This window comes from Aplidium turbinatum, chromosome 8 (genome assembly GCF_918807975.1).
Source record: "Aplidium turbinatum chromosome 8, kaAplTurb1.1, whole genome shotgun sequence".
Lineage (NCBI taxonomy): Eukaryota > Metazoa > Chordata > Ascidiacea > Aplousobranchia > Polyclinidae > Aplidium > Aplidium turbinatum.
The window spans coordinates 20369038-20387943 of record NC_137479.1 but is presented as its reverse complement, the minus strand read 5'-3'; the positions used below and the strand labels follow the sequence as shown (position 1 = coordinate 20387943).

The 18906-nt window shown below is 37.8% G+C and overlaps 1 protein-coding gene across 1 annotated transcript; it reads right to left on the bottom strand.

The window, feature by feature from the left end:
* Window positions 1-79: 79 nt before the first annotated feature.
* On the bottom strand, window positions 80-18669 carry LOC145775086 (dnaJ homolog subfamily A member 4-like). Its single transcript, XM_082586283.1, has 8 exons — window positions 18479-18669; window positions 11554-11707; window positions 4378-4610; window positions 3800-3926; window positions 3607-3721; window positions 3065-3180; window positions 2159-2378; window positions 80-1396 (listed from the first exon to the last, which is right to left on the bottom strand). The coding sequence occupies exons 1-8, from the start codon at window positions 18617-18619 to the stop codon at window positions 1297-1299; spliced, it is 1206 nt and encodes a 401-aa protein (XP_082442409.1). The 5' UTR covers window positions 18620-18669; the 3' UTR covers window positions 80-1296.
* Between the last annotated feature and the right edge of the window lie 237 nt (window positions 18670-18906).

Genomic DNA, 18906 nt, shown 5'->3' with positions numbered 1-18906 from the left:
CTTTATCTTCTCATACCCAACATTTGAATCAAGTATGGGACCACCTTTACCTTACCTAAGTATTAGATAAGTAGGACATCACGAACATGTTACAAACTACAACGAAGGAAAATTTTTGTACGGACGTGGTCTTTTATAAAAACACCTTTACATATCCACAATGTTGTGGATGCTGCACAAGCATGGTGAGCGATAATGTAATGCTCTGTGACCGATAAGAGGAACGCTATTTTTAACGCAGGTACTGATACATTTCGTCCATACCTTTTGCAGTAAAACACTGTTGATGCGAATAATATCCATCTATCGACCGCAATACAAATTTGGATAACAATAAATACTAAAATGCGAAAAGGCAGTGAATGTTTTCAAGTGTATGAAGGTAATCGATACGACATTGAATACATACAAACATCGAAAACAAGCAAAAGTTTTGTCCATACATTTTGACATTTTTTTTTAAATCGACAGTGTAATTTAGAAATATTTACTTCATTCCAAAGTAAATAGTGTAAAAGCGAAAGAAGCACAGTGGAATTGCAAAAAAATAGACACGTCACTGCATTCCTAGTGTTTGTACCATAATTTTACAAAAATCACAGTACCATCATCAATCGCGGCTATGATAAAAGATCCTTATTTGAAATGAAAATCCCAGCCAACCGTTTATATTGTCAAGTTTTACAATTACACGAAAAACGACGCCCATCGTAATTATACGCTTGCTGCAACTTTACAACAGGTTAAAGTTTCATCTTATGGCGTAGATCACAATCGTTATGTTCCTCTGGATTGGGTGTGGGGTCAATCAAGTCATGGAGGAATGCAAATGTTGCGAATAGACAACAGAAAAATATCAACTAACACTTGGTGCGGTACAGTTGCAGCTAAGACAAAATGAACAGATAAATATCATAGAAAAATGGTCTAAATTTGTTTCTCAGTCACACAAAAAGACAAAAAACACACTTAAACTCGTTAACTAAGAGGCAACCCTGGTCAGAATCAGAAATAGGCTACATCAAAGGGACCGACATCGAACGATTTTAACGGCAAGTAGGGCAGACATCCTTTAGTCTACTTTGCGTAGTCAGGAAATAACTTTGGAAATGACTGAATTGGCAACAGTAGGACAAATTGAAAGAACTCTTAACTGAAGTTCTCGAAATTGCTCAATCAAATGTAAAAAAAAAACAGTGTAGACAAAAAGCAAAACAATGTGTAATAGATGGCAAGAAGCACAATAACGCAGACACATTGCAAAGTCTATAACTTGGCACAGAGTATTGGCTACCGTTAGTGAGTTTGACATTGCATGCCCCTTGCCTGAAGCTCTTCTTCATCTTCATCATAAGCATTGACTCCCTCGCCAGTTGATTTTTGGTTTGGATCGAAGCTAAATATTTCATTTCAAAAAATAACATACATAAAATAAAGATAGTTTGCAAGTTTACATATTTTACAAATCAACTGCATTTTTTTAATCCAATGGCTCTAAACTGCGGTATAGGCCTATAGTGATACTGTTTTCAATGCACAATTGCACATCTATCTTAAACACAGCGCTTATTCTGGTGAAGCTAAGATGAAGAAGCACAAAATGAAGTCAGTTTAGTGCCAACACAAACTTGCTCGCTAAGTTTATACGATTCTTCTTTTATTGAATTTAAAATAGCGTCGGAAGTCTACTGCCAAGTACAATTTTTCGTAGCGCAATTATATTCTGAAATTTCCCACTTCCTGTACTAGATGGTAAGTTGTAGGCAGACAAGATGTTCCACTTGAGACCAAAGAACTATTTCACGTGACTGGGCTTGGGAGGTACACTATAATTCTTGGAGGTACACTGATAATAAACCCTTTGTTTCAGTGTTAGTCAGAGCTAACATTAACCCAAAGAAATACGTCATTACCATAAGAAGTTCCTATTCGAGCCAGGAATTATCTATCCTTTCTTGGGTGCATTAGCCAATCAAAAGCAAGCTTTATTTTTCCGGTCATAGGCCATAGGCAACGGGAGTGTTCAATGTTCATTCACATCCAGCTCTCACTTCCATTCACATCCATAATCTACTCGTTTGACACCAATTACCTCTCGAATTTTTTCAATGTTTTTCTACTATTAAGCTAAACCAACTGAAATATATTATTTACTTACTCATGTAGATCAACTTCTTCTGTTGCATCACTAATGATTACATTTTCCCTCGGAGGAAGAAGACCTTCTAACCGTTTTAGGTTTTCTGGCGACGTCCAGTGATTTGGGGGAAAAACGATTTGAAATTGAATGATTAATCGGCCTTTTTGGAAAGGATCGCGATAAAAAGGCATTCCCTCGTTCACGACGCACTTCGACTCTCCCGACTTTATAACTTCTCCTGGGGAATATAATTCTTTTAATCTTTAAGTACAGTACAGCATTACTAAAATTATTCTCACACAAGAACAAGGAAACGAGGCAATTTTATATCAAAAACTTGGTTAAAACAACGTTAGAACGTCACGATAAAGGTACAAAATGCTACAATCGACTCACACTCGGTGCTCAAACAAGCCGTTCAATGATGGTTATAGATTTTATTTGCAATGATATATTGATTGGTAGAATTTCGTCTAGAAACGAATATTTATCCTTGGACAGAGAAAACATCTTTGAGAGCTTAATCCTGGCAGTTTCGCATACTTGCAGAGGCTTTGAACCACTGACGCAGAACGGATCATTAAGCTTGACAAAGTGAAGTTTCCGCTTGTTATTGAAGTGCTGACTGTGAATTATTCCATCCACTAGGTGTCGCTGAGTGGAAAGCAGTCCTTGGAATGGGTTGCACAAGCGCACTCCCCGTTCGCTCGACCTTAAAGTTTCTTTATTCATAAAGTTAAGCGCTTAACCAACTGAGCTATTGGGGCGCATAACATGACAGTGAACTTCCATTAACTGTGCAACTACTGAAAAAATTGTCTAAAAATGGCTGGCAGGAAAAAAGAACATTAATAGTGAACTGACACAGGAACACCATAAACTAGCTTATAATTGTTAATATGAGCGATAATATTCTACTCTTACCGGCTTTAGTGGAAATAACAATATCTCTTTCGTCCAGAGTTATAATAACTCTTTGGAAACCACACAAAGCTTCGGTGATCGAAATATCCATCTTCATGAACAAATCTTCCCGTTTTCTGCCAGAAAAATGAGAAATAAGTCGAAGTTTTACATATCCAACTGCCTTCGCTATCTTCGCTGCAGACACAAAATCAAAACAAAAAACGAAATTTTGGATTCGAATAAAAACGATTGAAATAAAACCGGGTAAAATTCAAACGACGATCGGGAATTACCAATTAAATCATTGTTATTTCTACACACAAAAAAGTCAGCATATGTACAAGACGCCATGCAATCTATCAGTGGAAGAATTTGTAATAATAAAACCTAGTTCATAGTAAAAAAAAGGTTACATGAAACCCGTAAAAATTGTTTACGGACCTCAGCTTACAGGTGCACACTACATATATGGCTTTTGTATTCGTAAATCTTGATGAAGATTTATTGGAGAAAATCATGATTACAGGAGCAACTAAATGAGAATCTACTAACAATCCTACCTATGAAACACAAGATGCTCTTTCTCTATTAAAACAACAATGAGATCACCAGGTTCCAACCCAGGTTCTTCGTTACCCTCGCCGTGAAGAACGATCTTTTGCCCATCATTCATGCCTGGTCAACATAAAAATCCGATTACGTATTGCAACCGTACTGTACATCAAAACATATCAATGGCAATTTTATGACCACCTTTGTCTACATGCACTTCTACGATTTTCGTTTCTGTAATCACTTTATGTCCATCACATTTCTTGCAGCGATCTTTGGCATTGATTCTCTGACCTTTTCCATCACAATCACTGCACATTGATTGGACCTAGTAAGAGCATTTTTAATATGATGCCACTGATTAAATCATCAAAGAAAGCATATGATGTTTTATTCTTTCAATTAATGGTTTGGGTTAACAAAAAATAATAATAATACAAAATGTATCCAAAACGATAAAAGATGTAGAGACGCTTTTTCTACCTGATTTCATAGAGGTTTATTGATTTAACTTCCGAATTAATTTCTGTCACATGATACTGTATTCATGAACTTCCACTATTTAATTTTTATCAAACATTCTTGAGATTAAAAACTTAATAAACAAATTTCTTGTTTATACAAAAAAAACAAAAAAACAGTCATACAGAGATATGGATAAAACTGGAAACTTGCAGGGCCAATTTATAATGTTCCAATAAATACGCAGATGGGATAAGTGAAGCTAACAATAACACAAGAAAAGTGAAATTGTTTTCAAAAGTGCACATGTAAACTACCTGTTGCATCATTCCGGGTCCAATATGTTGAATTTTTATCTGAAATCCAGTGCCACGACATGTAGAACATTCTTTCACGGCACCTTCTTTTCCACCACGGCCTTCACACTTGCCACAGATAATTTTTTTTTCAGAAGAGACCTGTTTGGTGGTACCTTTGTACATGTCTTCAAGTGTGACAGCAAGTTGATGTACAACACTTTTGCCCTGATTTCGTTGTCGACGTTGACCACCTAAAAAAATTGTGTTGATATGTCACAAAGGCTACAAAATTAATAAGAAACAAACTTTGCAAAAATACTTAAGCATAAGATTTAAATAACAAACAGTATCCAAACTTAACAGCGGTACTTTGTACCCGTCAAAGGGTCCACGTCTTTTAGGTGCATACAGTTAGGTGCCTGCAAAATAGTTGCGCACACTGTGGGATCAGGATATTTAGGTTTGGCGCCCGGTCATTTAGGTGCTATTCGGCGTGTCAAATTACACCCATAAATCATAATAATTTATCAGAAAAGCTTGATTATGTGGCAGTTCTCCACGGTGTGTGACAAAGTGAATTTTAGTTTGAAACATATCAAATGAAGTGCTCAGATCCAACGTCAGCTTATATGTAGGGCAATTAGAGCAATAGGCTACCCGATACCCATCTCCGCAGGACATGTACTTCTGGAATAGAAGTTGCCGGTTTAAAGGTGCAACTTTTGGAAATCTGTTATGCTTAGTAATTACTTCTACTTGGGAGTGGGACGAATAGGTCGTGTGAAGACGAGGTGCGAAACAACGCTCTATTACTTTTGAGGGTCTGCTACTATTCGGAGAATCCGATTCGGAGAATTCCCTATTCGGAGACAGCCTTTTTCGATAAATTGTAAAATCACAGCGTCATGTGTATATTGAAAGGAATTAGCTTGCAATAGAGAAATAAATGATTGGACTGTTGATTAGGGTGCCACAGGCGCCCCTCAAAAATTAAAATTGCGTCCAATACACCTGAACTTTTTTTTTGTATGTGACACTTGGTAAAAAAAGCATATGTGAGAAATTTCAATAAGTTTTGATAAAATTTGGACGTGCAGATTAAGTTTAAAGTTTTTAAAGGTAAATTTTCACAATTTCAATAGTAAAATCCTCTCTAAATCATCAAAACTCAGACATTTCTTCTCAGTTACGGAGTATTTGAACTTCAAATACTTTCTGGTGAACTTACTCACTAATTTACAATCGTACAGACCATGTGTCAATTGTATATGTTCAACAATTTATGAAAAATGCCTAAAAATATGAGGTTTCATGCATTAGACAATTCTTCCCGCTTGCTGGCAAGCAGATCAATTTCCTCGTGCGATTTTGATGTATGAAAACAACCTGATGCGCTATCAGAAAGAGTTTGAAAATTGCTTTTAAAGCGTTGAAATATGGAAATGTTGGGTCCACTGCTGCTTTCTATTTTGAGTTCTTCCCAAACATGCGTCAGTATTATCTCCCCAATATGATGCCTGCATGCTGCCCAAAGTAGGTCTTTTCCAAGATGATCTTGTGTTTGGATACAGGCCGCAGTTTTGTGGCCGTATTGCTACTTGTGGTGTCAAACACCATTGCAGCAAGACATGCAGTACAGTTCTAATTGTTTAACAATTCCATGCTTGCATTGGCTATTTGCTTTCCTTTTGGATCGGATGTTTGTGCAGGCAAATAAGGAACACCAAGCAGTTTTGAGCCTCCAATACCTGATAGTAATATCGGAAGCTTATCAACTTGCTTATTAGGGTTTGTTAGTGACTCCATCATTTTACCATCCAATTAATGGTTCCAACTTCAGGAGGTATCCAACCTTTTTTAACCGCTTCAGAAATATTGAAAATCGTTTCAACTCTATACCTTTGAGCCGTCATGTGGTTTAAGTTTACGCGAATAGTTTCACCAGAACAACTCTTGATTAACGAGTGTAGTGTTGCAGATAATGCAGTTGGTGTTATTCTGTTTAGTAAACTTGTGGCCACTAAACCAGGTGATCGTAAAATGTCGTGTGGTACAAATATTGCGGTACCGGTTTTTACAACTCGACGGTGACTCCTTTTACTTCCTGTGGATGTAGAAGGCTCGGCAGTGTTAACTGCAATCACTTCATCACTGGTATCATCGCTAGAAGAAAGTAAAATGTTACTTTTGCTGCTGGATTCAGCCTCTTGACGTTTTATTTCTTTTTTTTCCTTTGCACTTCTGCTTCTTTTCTAGAATGTTTTCGTTTCAACATCTTACGCAAAGCATTGTCTCTCCCTGCCATTGACGCCTCTCTGGTAGTTTGCATGCTCCACAAAAATTCTTTATCTTCCTCAATTGACATCTTCTTCATTACATCGCGAGGCCAGAAAGGAAAGGTCAATTGAATTTCTTTTTAAATTCCTTAATCCTTTCCGATTGCTTTCCATCACTCCTATGGAAGTATTCCATCTGAATTTTGAAGATAAGACTCATTTCATCTCGAAAAGATTGAATTTTTTGAGCCATTTTTTTTTGGATGAATTGTTGGAATATTAGCTTTGTAGTAAAACGTTAAGATGTCCTTCACTGTCTCGTTTGCTGCATCTACTGATATTTGGATTTTCCTTTTCGTGGGATTTTGAGATTCAAGCTCCTGCTTAAAGGCAAGAAAGCTTAAAATCACTTGATGATAAGTTGGCAGTTTACTTCCCTTGATTTTCTGATCATCTTTCGTTGGAATAGTAGAAAGAAGATACTGTTTCTCAGCATTCTGAGACTGGCTGTTCATGATTGTAATACTAACCAGACCGATTTATAAAAGCACTATCGTATCAATTATCATTAGTAGAATAACCTAAAAAACAATACAACCATAGGTTTTACAACATTATTAGCCTTTCCTGCAAGAAGCAAAGGTAACATAACCCTTTCTTACAGTAGGCTACCTGCCTTATCTTTGCTGTCTGCTATATTCTCCCAGATTAAGTCACAACTTGCATGGGTTTAATACTAAGCTTTCCTGGGCGCTGCAATACTGATTCAACAGAAGAAGAAATACTAAAGCCATTATTCCAAGACCCTGAGTGAGGTCAAGCCAGCTATGTTGATTCAATGTTGCAAGATGGTGAATCAATGTAACAGGCGCGGAGCTGTCATGCTTGACTTCAATTGAGATCTTGATTCTTGACATACTGGCACTGGTCTCCTAACCTAATTCTTGAATTTACCTTGTTTCAATGTTGAGAAAAAGATGAGAAATAGCAAAAAAACTGATGTTCAAACTAGGGAAATCCCCTAATTTTACTGTATTTCAGTTTAGACTTTCGTTTTCAATCTGCACATCCAATTTTTGTCCAATCTCAATCAAACTTTGCAAAGTGCCTTAATATGTGAAATGTCACACCAGAAAAAAAGTTCAGGTGATTTCGGCCACATGAGGGCGCCTGTGGCACCCTACTGTTGATGGTTGTAATGCAATGATGGATTGGATTGTTGTAAAGAACATCTGTATGCATAAGCTCTGTGCAGCCGTTTCGCAGCATACACATTCTGGGCTACAAAATCGATCTTGTTTCATCCACCTTCATTGCGTCATGTTTATGTCATTCGTCATGTCATTCATTTTTTAAATAAGCTATTTGTTGATTTTATATGATATTTCAAATATATCTCATCCAGTGTTTACTTTAGAGTGCCTTCAGCCTGTAAGTTAGTATTTTGAACAGACTGTTCAAAATATTTGTTTTACATCAAAACAACCATTTTCACAAAAAGATGAGCTGTAACTCAAAAAACAGTCAAAAATTTTTTGATGTCAACAAAACTTTTGAGTATATTATAATGTAAAGGCACACCAAACGTGGTAGCCTATAGGTTTCATCGAAAGGAAATATGTTCGCAACCGCCTAATTGGTCAAGTTCAACTTCGGTACGGTAGCCTAGCTCCTGGCCGCGATTTTTTTTCCCACAAACTTTCTGTCTCATTTGCACATTTCTGTAAGCGTAGCCATTACTGGTTACAGCGCGGCGCGCGTAACTGTTTTTACCGATTTTCGCCCTCACAGCAGCCGATTTTCAGCCGATACTCACGGTCCAGGTCCAAATCTAAACATTTAACTTGAAAAAAAAACGTAGCCTGGAGATACACCTAGTCTAGTCAAGTTTAAAAAGGTTGAGAAAAGAAATTGATTCTGGTCACTAGTCTAAAAGTAAGATTTTCCGAATTGATTAAGAATTAACCCTAACCCTAAAAATTAACCCTAACCTTACTTTTTATGAAAAGCTTTTGTGCACCGCAAAAATTAATGTAAAGAAAAAAAAATTGACTTGAATAGGCGTGGAACCGATGTCCTCACTCCTCACGAATGTAAGGTAAAAGACGAAACCACTGAACCAAACACGCCAACAAAAAACGTTTGCATTCACACGGTATAAATACAAACTCTATGCGAAGTAACAGAAAGTTCGTGACAAAAAAAAATTCGCCTCCCGGCCAGCAAAATTGTCATTTTTACATCGTTTCAACGTCGCCAGACGTTGAAATCATGTACAAATGGGAACTTTTGCTGACTAGATATAGGTTGTAACTGAGAAAAACATTTACAAAAGCCATTCGATTTGTTCAAAGAACCCAATTAGCCTAACAGTTCGTATTTACATTGATTCAATGTCTAAATACGTTGAATCACTCAGTTGGCCGATCGCTATCGTTTTTCTTTACATTGATTTCACGTCTGAACAGGATTCAATGTATTGTTTAGAAACAGAAGGCGTCGTTAGATTTACAGAAGGCGTCATTGGATTTTCAAAAAATCTCTGAAAAGAGCTTTCTCCGATAAAGGCTGTCCCCGAATCGGACTCTCCGAATCGGATTCTCCGAAACGGGCCATTCCGTACTTTTGATATAAGCACATCTCCACAGGACATTGCTATGCAATGTATCCTTAACACAGGTTGCAGCTAGATGGAACTTTGTTTAATCTGTTATCTTTAGCACTTGGTCAGACTATAAAGTTGCATGAGGCTATTCTTGATCAAAAATGTCAAATTGTATTGAATGCCTCCTCCCTTAGCAACAAAATCCTGCGTACACCACTGAACGTACCCTCAATACGACTATGTGGAACACTGGGTTGAGTAAGCCAATTACGTCGTTTGTGACGTAAAACAATATATATACGCAGGATGTCAAAAGTGTTGTATCATATTGTTTGTTTTAGATACAAAATCTTCCAAATGAGTAACCTAGCTGTCGCAAACTAGTAAAATATATATCGTCAATGCAAGCTGAATATCGTAGGCTAATCTTATACAACTTGCTGGTTATAATTAGCAAATGGGCGTTTTTTTAATTTGTTTTTATTTCGTTTCGAAAAGCATTAATATGTAACAATTTAATCAATGCAGTGATTTTTTTGTTCTTTACAACAACATTACGGTAATTAATAATTTCAACCACACAATAAAAAATGGAAAAGTTTACACTCAAAAGAATTGTCATAACAAAATCAGCTGCAACAATGAAATTATGAACAACACAAATATTATTGGTTTATAAATCTTTATCCTCGGAGTGACAAAGCCTTGATAGATCATTCTTAGTTTCGCATAGGTCTAGTTGTAGCTAGGCTTTTGACGCAGGGCTGGTTACTGAGATTGAAATTTCGAATTTCGAATTCGATTTCGAATATCACAACTATTCACCAAACTGCAAAATGTGATTTTATTGAAAGAAACGACATGAAAATTCGATAGAAAACGCAAAAAAAGCCATAAAAATTTGCGAAAAAAGAACACAAAATAACGTCTACAGCTCCAGGCCCATGTTGGTGTTTATGAACACAAGCTGATCGACATGGTCACCCGTCAGTCGGGATCTCAGTTTCGTGACGGTCAAGCCAGCTTTTGAAAACGATCGCTCCGCTGGAGCCGAGGTTGCTGGGATCCCAAACACTTCAAGTTCATTTTCACAGCGAGCGATTCACTGCCACGACTTTTCACTGCAGAGTGCAGAGGTTTCGACCCGAAAGCGACATCGAGTATGTTTGCAAGCGCATAAAGCTAAACGCACGCTCCGTCTACGTAGCAAATTATGTTGTTTTTGGGTGCATTCAACATCTGATGAATGCACATTGAATCGATGTGATGACATTGAATCGACACAAAATGGTAGATTTTTGCTATGTCCCAGGCAGAAAATCAGTCATTTTTAGATTGATTCAAAGTCTGCAGACATTAAACCAATGTAAAAATGACAGATTTTGTTGTCTGGTGTTGGATTGTAGCATCGCAACTCGTTCTAGTGATTATTTATTGCGAAGCTGTTGCGGTTTGCATTCAAAAAGTGTTTTCCTGCTGCCGATCGCTAGTTCATCTATTGTTTTATGTATCAACACAGCATAAAAAGTTGCCCCCACACAGAAATATGCGTGGGGGCCTGGCCCCCACGCAGGTCCGTAGCCAGCCGGGGGCCAGGGGGGCCTCGCCCCCCCCCTAGAAAAAATTTCGCCCCCCTTGGCAAAATCTCAACATTCTCGAGCAACAGCTACAATTATAATGATTTTGCCCATTTAAATTTTTTCGGCCCCCTAAAAAAAAGTTGCTCTGCGGTCTGGCTACGGCCTTGCCTCCACGGCTTAGGCGCCTATGGATTCGGTAAAAAATGGATAAAACTGCGACAAAGCTCACCCTACACTTTCTGCTGTTGCACAACCTAGCTATCTTCATTCTTGAGAAATTTGTGAAATTTGGCATTAAAAATGTCAACCTGGCATCCCTGGTGCAGGACTGGCCGTTGGACCCGCGAGAGCGTGTGATAGTCACGTCATCGACGATGCGCATGCGTCGAAGTCTTTTTTCGCTTGCAAAATGCGACAAGACAGATTTCGCGTCACTCGCGTTACTTTCAACCGCGTTCAGCCGAAAGGGCGGCTATAATTTCGAATATGTTCGACACGAAAAACGAATTTCGAACATCACCTTAATCGAAATCGAATCGAAAATCGAAATTGAACACCCCTAATGGAGAACAGTCCATAGAATGCGTTGCTCAAGGGCACACCCTGAGAGTCGAACCAGCGCCACTTAATCTTGAAGCTTCTTCGTTTACGAAGTCACGTGCTAACCAACTGAACTTCAATTGAGTATAATTATATATATAGAATTACTATTATTCGTATACTACATACATACTTCCTCCACTAAACAACATATCAAACAAATCAAATGGGGATTGGTAAGCTCCAGAAGCATCTCCTTCTTTCAATGCTTGTTCTCCACTTTCATCATATACTCTCCGTTTATTTGGATCATTTAATACTTCATAGGCATACGAAATCTTCTTGAACTTGAAACACAAATAAAAAAAAAAAGATAAAAAATCAAAATATACGTATATATAGCCTAGGCTATATAAGATAATATACAAAAAGATTGATTCAATGTGTTGTACAATTTTGATGAAAAGATAACTTTTCTAGACCAACAGCAGGTAAAACCAAGCAACGACATTACATTAAGAAATATGTTAGTCCTTATCCAGCATCAGAATAATTGAATACATGGAACGAAAGATGAAATGCACAAGAGTGAAATAAATATAGCAAAAGAACTAAGGAACATCACATGACGGTTTAATTAATACACAAGGAACTGTTTAGTTCACTCTTGTGCATTATCTAGTGTACCTACTGCACTGAAGAGGCCGGCAGGCCAAAACGGTGTGCCACTGTCTGCAGTTATGGATGCTCTTGGCTTATGCCGATTGAACACTTTAATGGAGGCACCTTGCTGTGCATTGCAAGCACAAAGCTCACCGCTAGCAGTTTGTGCACTTTGGCAAGGTTGGCGGTAATACCATTTTCGGAGCTTGGGTTCCACAAATGGGAAAACATCACACGGAGGTAGATAGGCGGCGAAACCTGCCGTGAAACGAGGGTGGGCAAAATATGTTTCGCCCACCCTGTTTTCATGACACTTATGTAGTGTTCGTTACAATTATTTCCGTTTTTGTTAAACACTGTATTATCCAACCAACTGCAGCGTAACTTCTTGTTTTACGCTATGTCTCTCGCTAAGTATCTGACAGAACAAAGCAATTCCGCAACAACGCTGCGTTGAAAAAAAGGCAGTACTCACTGCATTGTTGTTGCTACGGCAACTGCCACACGCTGGCAATTGCAATTCCTGGTGAAAGAAAGCCACGTTTGATCTTTTCTCCGAATGGTCTCACTTTTGTTACGTCACAATCAAACTTCAGTTCCAGGTCAGCGTAAGGGAATATGAACATAGGCGTCAAAATAGGGTGGGCCGGGTGGGCGACGCCCACCCTGCCGTGAAACAAGGATGGGCAAAATATGTTTCGCCCACCCTGTTTTCATGACACTTATGAAGTGTTCGTTGCAATTATTTCCGTTTTTGTTAAACGCTGAATTATCCAACCAACTGCAGCGTAACTTCTTGTTTTACGCTATGTCTCTCGCTAAGTATCCGACAGAACAAAGCAATTCCGCAACAAAGCTGCGTTGAAAAAAAGGCGGTATTCACTGCATTGTTGTTGGTAGGGCAACTGCCACACGCTGGCAATTCATGTTGAGAGAAAGCCACGTTTGATCTTTTCTCGGAATGGTCTTACTTTCGTTACATCACAATCAAACTTCAGGTCAGCGTAAGGGAATATGACATCATAATGAACATGACAATAAAATAACCGATACAAACCAAGGACGTACTGAAACAATCGCTTTTACAAATCAAAATGCGGCAAATCCGAAGGTGCCACTTTAAAGATAAGAGGTCACGAGTCACGCGCTTTTTAGGTCACAAAGGAAAACAGAAAAGAAGTTTGTTTAGTTTAGCAGCAGGGTGGCCAGATTGGCCTTTTTAAGGCCAAATTTCTCGAATTTGGCCTTTTTTAAAGTCTGTTGGCCTTAGAAATTATACGTTTGGCCTTTTTCTAGATTTGGCCTTTTTTAAAATTTACTCTTCAAAATGCATAATAATCAATATTTCTCATATACATATATTGTAACCTTACCAGATGAAACCATATTCACCATTGTTCATTGTTCAATACATGTTCTATGCTTGTTTTTTTTTTAATAGTCGTAATGTGACGCCGGCGCCGAGTCAGACTGCGCTCACCTAAGGCAGCCAGTGGTGCCAGATGTCACCACTGTAGCGGATTAAGACTCATCCGCTACAATCCTTTCATACTTGCTACCTTTTGGGCTACTTTCAGAATTATTTTTGCTACAATTTATTAAAATCCGGTACAAGTCATAAAATATCGATAAATATGAATATTATAGATATTATTTTGGAATTATAGTGTCAACGCTCAAAAGTAGGTAGCCTATACAGAAACGTAACGTGGTCACGTTTCGTTCGATCGGTAGTCTAACACAACCGCAGGCTTGCCAGCCGAGTACTGTGTGATGTGCAAGGTGAATATATTGCCAAAGCTACGCAACATTTCTACAGATGAAAAAACCAAGAAACACCTAAATAAAATACCAAACTCCTCTTAAAGTTCTCTCACTAAATTTGTACATGAAGTCACTGATTCAGAAAAAATAGCAGAAATGGATCTTAGTTTAATCATAGCGTGCTCAATTGATCACATTGGTGATGTGGTGAAGTATCATGGTAATATTTTCACTAGTTACTGCTGTAAAAACAAAGCCTAGAAACAGAACACAAATTCAACTATTGGAAGTTGTCATAAGAATTCGTTCTCACCTGTTGGACCAAAAAATGTGTTGCAAAGACTTCAAGTGCACCCAAATATGATTGAATTGCACAACAATGCAGGGCCGTAGCCAGACCACAGAGCAAGGGGGCCAACTTTTTTTTAGGGGGGGCCGAAAAAAGAAAAAAAAAACAGGAAAGATGGGCAAAATTATTTTAATTGTAGCTGTTGCTCGAGAATGTTGGGATTTTGCCAGGGGGGCGAAATTTTTTTCGGGGGGGTCGAGGCCCCCTCTAGCCCCCGGCCTGCAACAGTGAGAATTTGTATATTTCATCAGAAAATGAATAAACCAACTATTTAGAAGAAATTCTTCAATAATCCAATAAAATATAAGAAAATTTGTTAAATATATGTCATTATGTACAGTATTATATATTTCAATATTTTTAATATAAACAGTTAAATATCCATTTGGCCTTCTTTATCTAATATTTTCCTTGTTTTGGCCTTTTTTTTTTGTATTATTTTGCATTAAGACCTTTTCATAGTCTGGCAACCGTGATTACAATGGTTATTTTCTCTTGTTTAAGTTTGGCTTATTTTTGGCCTTAAGTTGGCCTTTTTTCTTGGTGAGTTTGGCCTTTTTTACAAATTTCAGTCTGGCAACCCTGTTTAGCAGCGCTCATAAGATCGCAAGGCGCAAGAAAGAAAACATCCAGCCTATTAAAGCTTAATTGTTGCAGCGACGCTAAACGCAGTCCTTGTGAGAAAGACTAACCACACTCTTCGAAATTACCGTCGGCAATTGCCGAGGTGATGGTGAGGACCACAAGACTACAATAAAAAACTAATTTTCTTAGACTACACCAGACTAGGATGTTGATTCAATGTTGCTGGATGTTTTATTTGGGTTACTTCCCACTTCGCCGGCGCTTAGACAGGTGTCCACTGTCCAGTTGGGAGAATCTTTTATAGAAATATCACCCTATTTGCATTGATTAAACTCCAGTAGACGTCAAATTATTGTAAGCATCTACTCCTTGTTGCGCCTCGCTTTCCGTGATCTCGTCGAGCTGATACAGCATCTGATGATCCCGATTCTGACTAGTTCATCAGTCATCACACAGACTTTGTGTTGCTCGCAGTGTCTCAATTGTGCCGAAATTATGTTGGCTTATAAGCTTACGTAAATCGAGGAAATCTTCTCGCAGGGAGCCTCTTGATATGTTACCTGTACCTGGTTGAGCAATTAACGTTATTTTATGATACTTCAACGTGGCTAGATGTCGAATTAATGTAAAACAAACGTAAATTTCTTATTGGGCATTGTAGTTACGCAATATAACCCGCCGGAAAAATTAAATCGATTTGTGCTGACTCGAACGTTGAATCAACCCAAAATTAACTTATTTTCCTCCTACCCGTGAGTTGTTTAACGTGAATTACTGTAACAGTGTGCGTATCGCGTTGCTCGGTTTATCACTACTTTTGGTATTATTACATCACAACAAATCAAACAATGCGTGCGTGATAGACTACTCTAGTATATTTTTCGCTTCTCGTTTTACATGTTTTAGTACAGGCTTGCCAGATTGGCTCTTTTTAGAGGCAGTTGGCGCAAAAAAATTGTTTGGGCCCCTTGGCCCTTTGTTTTCAATATTTGGTTATTTTTGGAAACAGTTGGCACATACTATCAAACTAGCTATTTAAATAAATGTCTTTCAGAAATTGAGACTGAAAAGCGTTATTACGATTTTTTAGTCAGTGTTTTGCTGACAATGTTTATGCCAATGCCAAAGATTCGAGTGGAAACACTGTAGAAGATGAAGATTTGGAATTGTTCTTGTAGAATGTGGACCATGTTGTTGTAATGTTGTAACGTTATCGACGTTGTTAACGTTATTATGTATTATTAACAACGTTATTAACGTTATTGAACAATTTGGCTCTTTTTTACCCAGTTTGGCCCTTTTTTCGACATTGTTTGGCTCTTTTTCTCAAAAGCTGTCTGACAACCCTGTTTTAGTATCAAGAAAATGAAGTATCTTCTGACAGGTGTCAAACCCACAACAATGCTTGATATGAACGACTCGGTTACATGTCTTGTAATGCAAAGAAATTTATTCTCACACGAGTCAGTTCAATCATATATAGCTAAATATCGATTTCGATCAGCTAGAAGCTAGATCATCTTCAGTTAAGCTTATTCAAATAGAATCGACAGGTTTTAAACCGACATGTTTATAAACCGACATGTTTTAGTACAATCTTTTCCTACTAAGTGTTCACAGCAATTGCCGAGACAATTTCAACTTTTGCCGTTTGGCCTCGGCAACGTTTTTGCCGAAGTAAAAATATGCTACAGTAGAATTCACCTACAGTGACTTTGGCTATAGTGACACTTTGCCTATAGTGACACCTGTTGCAAAGTCCAGTTTGCATACGCAACAGTTGAGTAGAATTCGGCAATAGTGACACTTCGGTTATGGTGACACTTTTTCCGCGGTCCCTTCAGGTGTCACTATAAGCAAATTCTACTGTAATTTCGAAGACTGAACCATTTGCAAACATAAACAAAACACATTCAATGAAATCTGTTTGAAAGCTCTCGCCCACCCAGAATTCCTCTTTTCTAAGAAAAAATCGATGCCTATGAATATGACACCATCATGAACATGATAATAAAATAACCCATACAAACTAAAGACGTACTGAAACAATAGCTTTTTACAAATCTTTCATCACAAACTTGTTGCTGGGTATAAACTGGGGCACCGCGCGATGTTGTCATTTCCTTATTGAAAAGTTAAACATGAAGCAGTCAAAAATCTATTCGCACATTCTTAAAACCAGCTTCCAAAAGATGTTGAGATGATAACGCTGAAGAAGCCACGTCCAGCACGAATGAACGTAGACAATTAGAGATGACATTGATGAAGAAAGTAGTGCTTCAAGGATGGACAGTGGTGAAATCAATGTCTCAGGCAATGCACCGGTAGTTGTAGAAGACAGCATGGGCCATGGATCTCTACCTGCTCCATTTGACGTTAACATGCTGCCGGATCAGCTTCCAGCTCGGGAAGGTTCCGTCAGCACAGTCAGCAGTCACCTGTCCGAACATTTTGCGGCAAATCCGAAGGCGCCACTTTAAAGATAACAGGTCACTAGTCACACGCTTTTTGGGTCGCAAAGGAAAACAGAAAAGAAGTTTTTTTAGTTTAGCAGCGCTCCTAAGATCGCAAGGCGCAAGAAAGCAAACATCAAACCTATTAAAGCTTAATTGCTGCAGCGACGCTTACCGCAGTCTTTGTGAGAAAGACCTCCTGATTAGTAAATTTTATTTGAATTTTCAACTGTTTGCCTTTACTTAATCAAGCTAGGTCAAATTATAGTATTCGAAAGTTGCGTTTTTGCTAAAAAATGAAGAAAAGGAAAAGAAAAAAAGAAAAGAACATGGAAGACATGAACATTTTATCTAATTAATACCGTATGTAAATTTTCGTTCGTTTTGGTACAGTTATGCTGACAGTGACATCTATTAATTTTGTAGGCTAATTTTTGTTTCAAGTAATTTTGTTTCGATCCAGTTGTGCTGAAGAGTTCTAATGAACGAAAACCGGTTCCACGACATAAATTAAATTTTAAATTTTATTGAAATACTATTGTGAGTGTTTGCCTGGACAAATGAATTAAGGTTCAGACTTTAGGGAAAAAAAGCTATTGATTTGTTTTCTGAGAAAGACTAACCATTGCAAATTTGCGAACATACACATTCAATGAAATCTGTTTGAAAACTCTCGCCCACCCAGAATTCCTCTCTTCTTAGAAAAAATCGACGCCTTTGCGGAGGTATATATCTCCATGGCCAATTGGCCATACCGAGTGCACCTACTGCATTGAGGAGGCCGGAAGGCCGAAACGGTGTGCCAGAAACGGGGAGCCTCCTATATTTTAACAGTTTTTGATTGAATTGTCACGTCTTGTGCTTCTCGTATTTTTGCTTTGTTTGTGCCACTATCTCATATTGTGCTTATGTCCATCTTGCGCCATCTGCTTAAGTCCTTTTCTGAACAATTAATTAATTTTCCTCTCAAATAGCGTACTTGACCCGCTGGGCTGCATAATTTTCCAGTTATCATTTTGTGTGAGCTAGTTAAGTAAGTTTCTCAAATGTTTAGATTTGACCACATTTTTGCTATGACAGTGTATTATTCTTTAGTGTTTGTTTTAAAAATAATTACTTACCGGTATAGGCTTGAAAAGGGTTGTATGACTAACCGAAAACGTTAGCTTATTGTTTTTATAATGTTAAATGTAGTACTGTTGCTGTTATATATGTCTGTTTATCGTTAAAAAAAAAGATGACAAATAATGAAATATGTAATTGAGTTGCAATAATATTGTATACAACAAAGCAAAACAACAAACTTTTTCAGCAGCATCAGGATCATTCGGATTTTTGTCTGGATGATGTTTCATAGCCAGTTTCCTGTATGCTTTTTTCAAATCATTATTGCTTGCACTTGGTGACACCTCCAAGCAGTCATAAAGTCCAGTTTCTTTCACCATTATTATATTAAAACTTATATATAGGCTAGAGCAGTTCTAACTTTTTTAGGCTCATTGGACCCTGCAGAAGAGATAGACATTTGTGGCATCCCATGACAGACCAATGATCTTTCACCTTCAATACAGCTTATTACAGCAGGTTGTTGGAACAAACCTTAAAATCTTTTCATATTAAAGATTTTAAAAATGGTATTCATTTGCTTGACTTTCAGCTCTAATGTAGCTCTAATGTATATATATATATGATATAGTGTGGATAAAAGTAGGTACCGTAAGTTTGCTCTTCG